The sequence below is a fragment of the Poecilia mexicana genome, unplaced genomic scaffold (assembly GCF_051168715.1).
Source record: "Poecilia mexicana isolate PSO_F unplaced genomic scaffold, ASM5116871v1 scaffold_14, whole genome shotgun sequence".
Classification (NCBI taxonomy): Eukaryota; Metazoa; Chordata; class Actinopteri; order Cyprinodontiformes; family Poeciliidae; genus Poecilia; species Poecilia mexicana.
In genome coordinates, this window is record NW_028263383.1 from 21,537,363 (window position 1) to 21,548,117 (window position 10,755).

General features: G+C 35.7%; 1 protein-coding gene across 2 annotated transcripts in view; it reads left to right on the forward strand.

The window, feature by feature from the left end:
• sgcd (sarcoglycan, delta (dystrophin-associated glycoprotein)) overlaps positions 1–9,378 on the forward strand; it is a 152,950-nt gene extending 143,572 nt beyond the window's left edge. For both annotated transcript variants that reach the window (XM_088012341.1, XM_088012340.1), the window contains exon 8: positions 4,325–9,378. In XM_088012341.1, coding sequence (XP_087868467.1) covers positions 4,325–4,510 — 186 coding nt within the window. In that variant the 3' untranslated portion in view covers positions 4,511–9,378. The remainder of the gene's footprint in view (positions 1–4,324) is intronic.
• Positions 9,379–10,755: the final 1,377 nt, after the last annotated feature.

The window sequence follows — 10,755 nt, forward strand, 5'->3', positions numbered from 1 at the left end:
GAACACTGCTTAATGTAGAACTGAACTGAACTTTTTTTTTTTTTTGTATTTGACACTGTTCTGATGTTTTGATCTTTGCAGTACAGTCACACGATCTTTCAACGTGCAGTTTCATTTCATTTCCACCCTGCCATCCAGGAGCTGAGCAGAAAGATTATGCATAGCTTTCTATTCCCCGCACAGCGAGGTCCACTTGGCTCTCTGTCGATGGAAAAACCTCCCACTCTGTTGCAGCGGAGAAAGTGGAGAAATTAACCGTCTTTGTCTTCTGGCTCCAGCTCAGTTTAATATTCCTTCTGTCCAAATGTATTTTTAGCAAAAAACACAAACAATATTTAGCTCTCTGAGCCAACGTGGGCCAACATTATTAAGATGGCCGCTGGCAATTTTCCTGCTCACTGTCCGTCCACCAGGAGTGCAAAAAAGTAGGAAAACTAGAAGCAGAAGTTGATTTCTTTCTCTTTTTTCTTCCTCCTGATCCTTTCATGTGCTAATAACTATTTATTTTCCATTCATCTTTCCCACTTTCTGTCTTTAACTTGGATTTTTTTAGCATCTTTCTAATTCTCCCATCGTTTTCCTTTGTGCACCCGAGTTCCTCCAACCATCCAGCGATTCGTTACACCCATCAGCCTGGCATTCATCTTTCCTGATAAAAGGATTTTCCTCCGTACATTTCAGCAGTCATCCCTTGTCAGATCTGCGAACATCAATGTAGGAGGATTAGGGGAGAAAGAAAGTATTTAAAAGTTTCTCACAAAACAGTTTGCTGTTTTTAGGAAAAGCTGCTGATATGAGACCAATGGGAGCAGTGGAGGTTATGAAGGTGACCCTGGATCCAGTCTGGTCCAATTAAAAGCAGAAGCCACGCCTGCAGACATGTGCTCAAAGATTAAATGTGGAACTTCCTGTGAACAGAGCATATAATTAGAACAGTGCTCTCACACTCCATTAGTCCAGCAAATGTCCATTTGTCAAACCTCTGTCTTACACCGCAGCTTCCATGTCTGCTGGAGCTGCCGCCACAATTACAGAAAGGTTTTGGCTATTATCCGGTGACGGGCCACATGAGTAGATACTGAAATTATCGGGAACGCAGCACGGCCGCTCATTAACGGGCCGCCGAGCACGTGTCTGTGTCTTCATTAGATAAATGCAAACTGTCCAGACACACTGCAACAAGTTTTAATTACAGAGACTCTGCATTTGGACCGAGACTGAATCCTGCATCAGAACATAATCATCTAAATATTGATAATAAAAAAGTTTCTGTCTAATTGAGATGATTTATACAGAGAGCTCAGAAGGTGTAGACTGACATAAAAAACAACAAACACTTTGTCTGTAGGATGTGGTGTGAAATTACAAATATATTGGGGTATTTTTCCCTTTTTTTAGGGTTAATATACATTTTTATTGTAACATTTCTCCCTTTTCCACTATAAACTCTGTGGAGTTTCTGGTTAATTTATATAAATTAGAAAAAAAAATTCCTACTAAAGCAGAATTGGACGGTCGGACCTATGAGAGAACAAATATATTAGATCTGATTCACTGATGCATTAACTAATCACACCATGTTGAGCTTAGATTTAAGAGATTTCTCTCTTAAGTTTTGTATTTCAAAGTGAATTTTCCAGCGTAATAAATAAGATGTAGATTATAAACTCAAAATAATATTAAAATAAAATATTCTGGTTAGATTAATGCTTTACCAAGCTTATCTACATGTACTCTTGCCCTTCTGGACCCACAGAGTCCCAGTCTATCTGCCCCTTGTGGTGTGAGGATTTGTTCAGCAGCAGCTGCCTGAGGAAGTCAGCTGAGAATCAGCTTTAAAAGGGGTTCCAGGTCATTTGTTGACGATGCCTCCCCGGAGCTCCTGGTAATAGCTCCTTTACTTCTTCGTTTTATGGCTGGAGAGCTCCTCCTCTCTGTGGCCAGTAAAACACTGGCCAGGCACGAGCCCCAGGAGACCGAGGAGGAGGACAGGGAAGAGAGATTGGATTCATGCAGCAGTGGATTTTTACTGCACAGAGTGAGAAAGATATTTTGTTCCAATCAATGAGAGAGATAAAATGAGTTATGAGTAAATGTGTTTGTAAAGGGAGGGGAGCAGAGAAAACTTGGGGTGCTTTTTCTGTCATTGCTCTGGAGAAATAACCAGCAGTAAACTGCAGGCGATTTTGGGATTTACTGTTTTGGATTTTTATCCAACAAATATTTGTTGAAACAAAATAAAGAAACACTTTTGTGAATCATGGTTATTGATTTTTTTTCTTATTGGTCGAAGCCCGAGTTAGGTAAACTCCAGCATGATTCAGAAAATACAAAAATAAGATTCAATGGCGTGTGGCTCTGTGATACTAGAGAATTAAATATATTTTCGTCTGTGCATCCAGGAAGTTTTCACAGTGATTTACTTTTTCCACATTTTGTTACAATGCAGACTTATTCCAAATTGTATTAAATGAATCTGTTATATCAGATACCCTTACTTATTAAAAATAGAAAACCAAGAAATCACATTTAGATAAGTGATCAGTTTGACCATCCACCTCTGCCAGTGTTTTCAGTCTTTTTGATATGATGCCACCAGTTTAACTCTCATCTTCAGGCAGTTTGGTTGATTCATCTTTGCAGTAGTAATATTTATCTGGAGGGAAATTTGACTGTCAAATCAAATAAGTCTAGAAAATGGAGTTACAGACCACATAAAAGTACTGTCTGGGAATTTAAAGGGAGTGTTAACTGTAAGAATGTCACCTTAGAAAACTATTTTCTAAAAGTACAGCAAAGTTTGGAGGATTAATTCATCTTAGATAGTAAAAATTTTACACCTTGTTCTTAATGTTTGAAGTAGCTGTCTGCTTGACTTGCCCATGATCATTTCTTTCTAATTCTCCAAACTAAGATCATTTCAGCTGCCATCCCTTTAATTAACTTAATTTTTTCTTATTAAAAAATATTAACTTGGCCAATTTAACTTGTGAACTGGATTTGGCCCAGTGAGACTTGCCATTCCCATTTTGTGTATTAAACACAGTTGTTTACCAAACAACCACTTGTTTGTTAAAATGTAGTAGATTTTACTATATTGAAATTGACAATAATGTGTTTGTGATGAAGAGAGTAATGATGAACGGTGGGTTCAGTCTTGAACCACTGCTCAGCCTTTCTATATTTTCTGTGCTGAGATGTTTGTTTTGATCATCATGGGGACAAAATGCTCTGTCATGTTTTTAGGTCAGTGGATCTAAATTAGTTTCACCTTGAGTTCAGAGGATAGATTTGTAACAATCATGGATTCTCTGATGCCTGGAAGGCTTGTTGGACCTGATTGCTCTTCAGGCCCCATGTAATTACATAAGCTTATATTTGTTAAGCAAGTTACTCTGAATAAATCTGAATTAATTCCAGTTAAACAACTTGTAGCCATCACAAAGTGTTCAACACAAAAATACAATTTAGCATGTGATTTCTCTTGGGCACAGATTTCCTACTAGTCCAGCAAATATCTACCATGCTGAGTCAGTTACTGGTAACATTATGATAACATTAATGTCAAATAGCTTGTCTTGGGTTTAATGGAATAGAAATAATTTCACCTTTGACCTATCTCAGTTCTCCTGCTTCATGATTTCCTGTAATATTTATCTGACAGGTTTCCTTTGACACTATAGCTTCACCAGTAGTGCCTTAATCCAGAGATGATTGTCTGTAACGAGGTTATCAGTTTGTATCCTTGGTATAACTCTTCTGTGGAGCATTGTGAGCTTCAAGCCCAGATCATGACATTACTTGTATATAATTTCCTGTGTTCACAAGTGTTTGTTGTAAACTGAGAGTAAATGACATTATCAGTAGCTATGTTTCCATTGACCATGTAAGTGAAGAAATTGACAATTCAAAAATAGATCCACTTAATGGAAATCAGGCAATTTTGAAAAAGCTTTAGTTTTTCGATAAAACGTTTTGGTGCTAGGATGAGGTGAGTTTTTTGGTCGTATTGAAATTGGTATATTTTGCAACACTTTTAATCACATCACACAAGTCATGTAAATAACAACCGGGTATTGCCACTGGCGCAAACTAAGATGAAGAAGATGACAAGAAATAGTTGGAGGATGACGTCATGTCTTGTTTTTATTGACTTATTACATGAACAAACGTATTCAATGGATGGATGGTAAATAGCATAGGTGCATGTAAACTTCTGATGGTTACTGTAACTATGCTAACAGGATTTTGCCAGTCAGGTTTTCTGATGTCGAATAATCTACACTTGTCTACAGTCTCACCAGTTTTCTCTCCATTCACCCAGATTGCTCTGGATGCTCAGAGGATCCGTCTGATGAGGCTGCCAGAAGGAAAAGCCTCTTCCAGCTCCTCGTCCTCTGGGACTAGGCAGACTGTCTATGAAGTTTGCGTTTGTCCTAACGGGAGACTTTTTCTGTCCCTTGCTGGCGCCGGATCCACCTGCCAGATCAACAACAACGTCTGCCTCTAGGACTACAACTCTAGGATTTTGTACAACTATAAATAAGATATTTGGTGGGAGGGGGAAAAAATGACACGCAGAGCAGGCCAATGTACAAACGCTGTCTGCCTCTAGGACTGATCCATGGCAAATACAAAAACTGCCGGAGCCAACGGACAACAAATAAGCGTCATTTTTCAATCAAAAACACTTTAACCTTAGGTTCTACTGATGTGTTTAAAAAGTCAATAAGGACAAGTTTGCTTTAAGGTTTCTGAGAGGTGCCAAATTTCAGTGCGAACATATATTTTTCCCTAACTTCTACAAGACTCTAAAGGTTACAGGTTTCAATACCTTTTTAATACAGAAGGACAGAATGGCACCTTTTGCTCTCTCCTGGACAGAGACAAGTATAAATAAGGTTGGTGTTTGTATCGTAATGGCTTGACCCTAAATGACTCACATGACACGGCTATTTATTAATAGCAAGCAAACATAGGAAACACTTAACGTAGAAGTCCAGTGAGTATTTTCTCCTGACAGAAATGGAGAGTAAATTCCTCTGAGAACTACTGTAAAAGACACTGATCTGTTCCCTTTTTTTCTCCTGGACCTTCTCAGTGCCAGAACCACTGGGGTCATCACCCATGACAACAGGCCAAGTATCTTTGCTATTTAAATTTGGTTTTGCAGAACAATTGAGAAATATTTTAGCTGCTGTGTTTGTATGTGCTTTTATTTTGCTGAGTTTCACTCACAGTTTCTACATAAGTTTGGCCATGTTACCCTTCACATCAAACTTAAGTTCAATCCAATTACAAAAGTTTCATAAGGTCTTTGTGCATAAAATATTCAATATTTGTCGTCTTCTCATTAATCCCAAATGTCTTTTATCACACAAGCAGTTAAAAACAAATCAATCACAGCCAATTCATTAAATAATCAAGTATTAAAGTAAGTGATTATTGTTCACAATGCTCCATAGAAGTCATACCCTGAGGTGTTATAAATCTTGAAAAATATATTTAATTTTAGTAAAAATCTAATTTAAAGTAGTATGTTTTCAACCCTCTGCAGTTGTTTTGTCATTTTGCCTTTTAACAAGAATATATTTCCAACCAGGCTTCTCAGAGAAGCAAAACTTACATTATGTTGATTTTAAACCACAATAAATAAATAAATAAATAAATAAATAATGCCTGAACCCTTGTGGTGATCACCCTACTGGTTTCTTGCCCTGTAAGTTTAAAAAAATAAATTGAACCACTCTTTTGAAAGAGGGGAACTGTGCCTGTGCCTTATGTCAATGCACTCGTGGCAAAAAGAAGCACATCAGACAAACTTTCTTTGGCATTAACGAGCTTCATGGTCTGATTTTAGTTTGGTTTTTATCCAGTTCACAAACCTTTTCCTTGTGTGCGAATGCAAAGACCTTCAGCTGCCTCCGACTGTAGACGCTCACATCCGACTGCTGTGAGGGATACAGTATGTTGGGTTTTCTTTCATGTATTATTTTTGTTTTTAAAAGATTGCTTTTTAGTGTGTGTTAAAGCTTGACTTGGCAATCTTGTGATACTGTGGAGTTTAAACTGTATTAATTTGATTTTTAAACACTTGTACACTTACCTAAAGAATACACAAGTCCACCTATGATCTTCAGCATTTGTTAAATTCTTCACAGGAGATGTACAGATATTCTCTGCAGAAGTTTTGCTGCCTTGTTTAATAACTCTAAAAATATCCAAGCTAATTAAATACTTGGGTAAGAGTTTGGGCACATGTAAAATCCAACTAAAGAAAGGATATTTTATAAATTGTGTTGTACATTTCAACTTGCAAACCTCCATTTTGTTGTGATCATAACACCCCTTCAACATTGGCAGTATTGTGGCAATGTTCAGCTAACGATACAAGACTCAACCCCACCATGTGGTTTGCATACAACCAGGCAAAAACACAAGCTTGACAATTATGTGTCAAAAATGTGTCACGAAGTGCAGAATTGGTCAGTAAAAAATAAAAAACTTATTTGACAAGTTTTTTTGCTGTTGTTTTTTAAGCTCCATATGTTCAAATAAAACCTTTGTTGGGATATGAAGGACTTCTGTGGAGGGTTATATAATTTTAAAAAAGTTGTAATTTTAGACTACAGTTTTATAAACGATGTATGAAAATCACTTTACTGAAGATTAGGCTTTTGTCAGTGTTTGCAGTTAGAAGAAAACGTAGATGTTGGTAAAAGAAAAGGTGTGTATGTGTAAGTGTTCAACAGGGTTGTGTTTTCCAACTGTTTGGAAAATATTCCTGAACCAGAAGAAAACCACTTTAAGATAAAAAAGGGGTTTAATTCAATAACATGTTTATGTTAATTTTTAGAGAAACTCGCCACTCTTTTCTTGATTTACCTGACATGATGTGTTTTAACCTTCCAGCAGCAGCTGTCATTCAGGTTTCTCTCTGAAGGGAAGGAAAGGGAAGAGGTGGAGTGGAGTTGTGTTTGCAGCTGTATTGTGCAAAGTTGTGAACCAACTCAAGATGAAACATGGAGAGGAGGTGAAAATGGCTCTTTTTGTATAGATTTTGATGCAAGTTAGTGTCTTTAATAGCATAAATCTTTTTAGAATTGATTTCATCAAAATATTTTTTTGACAGACCTAATTATGAATCACCATAAACTAAATATACATGTGAAGCTAATCCAGATGGTTGGATGCTATACCAAAAAACAGTCAACACAAGTAAAAGAATACTTCAGATTTGAATGGATTTTTTTTTTTTTTTTTTTGCTATATCTTCAAGGTGTCCTACTCCAAACATTGAGTTATATTTCATAAATGTATAAATAATTTGGTGACAAAAGATACAATTTTCCATTACAAGAGACTTGCATGTGACATCCTCACTCTGAGTAGCTATTTATATCACCATTTATCAATCCACCGTTTAGCAATGTTAAAATATACGGTGTGGATGAAAACCGCTGTAAAGCTTTTAACACTGATCTAAAACTAGCCGACGGAGGCTATGTAAACCAGACATCCTTCTCTGCACACTTCCGCTAATCCACTAATGTGCTAACAGTGGAGCTAATGTTTCATGTAGTGTTTTGCTAACTTGGAAAATGTTTAAATTCATTTTTCTGGAGAAATTCCAGAGAGCTAAATTACTTGGCTGTTGTGTAAACTTTCAGTCGAATTAAGATTGACATCTGTGTTAATGTTTTAGTTAATAACTTAAGAATTCAAGCAGTTTGCAGTTTTATGCTCTTATTTTGAAGGGGGTGAAGACGTTCTGTTTCTTCTCCTTGTGTTCTTTCTCTTTTTTTCCCTAATCTGATTTCAAACAAAATACAAACAGAAACAAAATGCAATATTGACAATACTGAACAATACATAAGCATAAATACAATAGAACATGTAAATTATGTCAAAATTAAATCGGTGCTTGAGGATTGTAGTCCTTTAAGGGCAGACATAATTAGAATTTAAGTCGGTGTTTTAGCACTAGCTTTTTTTAAATAAAGTATTGAAAGCACTTTTTCAGAATTAATGTTTATGATTAGTGCTGTAGGGCTAGCACGGTTAATTTTGTAGTTAGCGGTGTCCACTACTGTTAATAACTAACACCGGAGTATATGCAAGACATTTGGCGTCAAAATGCTACATCTTTTTTAAAATTCCTTGCAATGCAAAATACTATATTTTTTTTCAAAGATAAGTTATAGTCAAGGACATAGAAATATTTTGAGTATATTTGGACAGTTTTAGAAGATGGAGCAACTCTAAGGGGGGTGGAAGTAAAGTTACCACCCCCTTCATATCACACAATTTAATTATTCAACATCTTTAGTGTTTTGTATCCTCTCTTAGTGAGGCGTGCCAACTTTTCCTTGTTTCAGCCTCCTATGTTGCTGTACATCATATATTTTCCCACAAAACTAAACCTGAATCTGATGTATTTACTTTTTGAATACATGTAAACAGACTTTTATAGGGCTGTGAATATAAATAATGTAAACATAAATGCGGTGATGCGGTGTTAAAGAGAAACGTTGCTGTTTTAGAAGCCTTTTTTTTTTTTATGTACGATACATGTTTTTATACTAAAAGGGAAAAAATTGCTCCCAAAAAGTTAAAAGGTATTCATTGACTCAGCATGTACAGCAGTGTATACAATGCTGGCCTGTGGAGAACAAGTTCCTTTTGATTTTTTTCATGATCTCCTCTCCAGCTGAGCTCAGACATTCGCTACAAACACAAAGCTTCAGATGTTTTTGTTTTTCTACGTTGGTGCTGAGGTCTTTGCATTCCTTCTAAGTACGCTGTCTGTAAATTTGCGCTTGTATGAGCTACATTTGGTTCTGCTCCGCTGAACGTGTTGAACGGTTGCCAGTGAATCAAACGCAGAAAACAACTGAAAACCTAAAGGGAAAGAGCAGAAGAAACACCTGCACAGTGTTGAGGAGTATTGTTTTTGCACATATGTAGTTTACTCCAACATTCCCACTTAAATGTGTGTAGGTTTAATTTTTTGCTAATAACATGAACCAGTTTAAGTTTCACAGATCCAGGATTTGTTCTACTAATCAGTCAGTCATTCAGTCATGGTAAGTGATAAGTAATTCTAATTAATGCAAAAAAAGTTTTACCTGTAGTTAAACTATAAACATCCAACAAGGTGTACAAAAACACACACAAAGTGAAACCCTAAAGTTATTTACCTTGTCTGTGCCAAAAACCAACCCCTCAGCGCTGTGCTTTCACTCTGAACACTGTGTACCTTCTTTTCCTGACAGCCCGCTCGTTTCTCCATATTTTCTTTACTCTTCAGTCAGAAACTGCCGTTCATGGAGTAGTTTTCAAAGATGCCAAAATAAAAAAGGCATTGTTCAAACTGGCTATGTTAGTCACTGGAGTTTTCTTGAAAAGAAGATGAATAAACACCTCAGATTTACGGCCACGCCGCAGCAGATGAAATATGCAGAAATGTGTCATGATGGCTTTAAAAATGTGAGAGTTTGCACAAAAATGTTTTGGTAATTTTGGTTCTCTAGAGTTGCCATCAGCAGTAAATATTTCATTTTGTGGCGCAGGTATGTCTCGGTGATGCTGAGGACGTCAAAGGCAGACAGGAAAAAACTGTAGAAAACTACAGCTTTACACAAAAATGAGAAAAATTTCTACACAATCCTCAAAAATACTTTATCACAATCAAAGCTATGCAGAACATAGCTTTGATTTTTTATGTCAATTTGAGTTTTTTGAGCTTCATGTTGTTGTAATGTTATTCCTTCATCGAAAAAATACCTGGAGTACTTTGATTGTCTCATACATGTTTGAGGATCGCTGTGCATTGTTCTGATGATGTGCTAAAGGTGGAGAGTTAGAAAAAGAGGTATCTTCTTAAAGAAACAGAGGCCAATTTCAAGGCATCAAATTTATTTTAAGTTATGTTTGATATTACTGCATTTTTATAACAACTGAAGATATATAATTGCATTATGTGGCTGGAATATACATAATGTTGCCCCTTTAAAAGCAGACAGGGAGAAAAAAAAATCAAAAGAAGAATACAAATACCTAAAAATTATAGTAAAAAAAACTTGCTCTGATAAATGCAATGGAGTATTAGGCCCATATTAACAACAAATTAAAACTAAAATTAAAGACTAAAGTTGTACAAGGATAAAGTCATAATGTTAGACTAAAGTCAAAGCAACATAAGAATAAAGTTGTTAGTATAAAAATAGGAATGAAGTCATAATATTACAAGAATAAAGTCATAACATTATGACTTTATTCTCGTAGTTTTATTTTTTTGTAATTTTCTTAACATGGCCTTAATACATGTCATGTTGTGTATTAGGTCATAGATAACCGACTGCTTTTATAATAAGGTCTATTTTATTACAAAATAAACAGTGAAATGGTTTTATTTGTGCAAATAAAGCACAAAATCTTACCAAGAACTTTTGGTTTAATTTCTAGTGCAAATATCTTAGTACACCTGAAACAAGACCAAACTAACTTAGAAGTAACATTTCAGAAAGATTTTAGCTTGTTTTAAGTTAATTTTAATATTTAAATATTGATAATTGCATTCAAAAATGCTTTATTGATGCTAAAGAGAAATCAAAAATATTTTCCCATGATAAAAGTGAACTAGTACTTTTTATCAATATTCTAGAATTCAAGGTAAAGGTAATTTTATTTATATAGCACATTTTCATTAACAAGGCAATACAAATTATTGACTTAAAGTACGTTCATATTTTG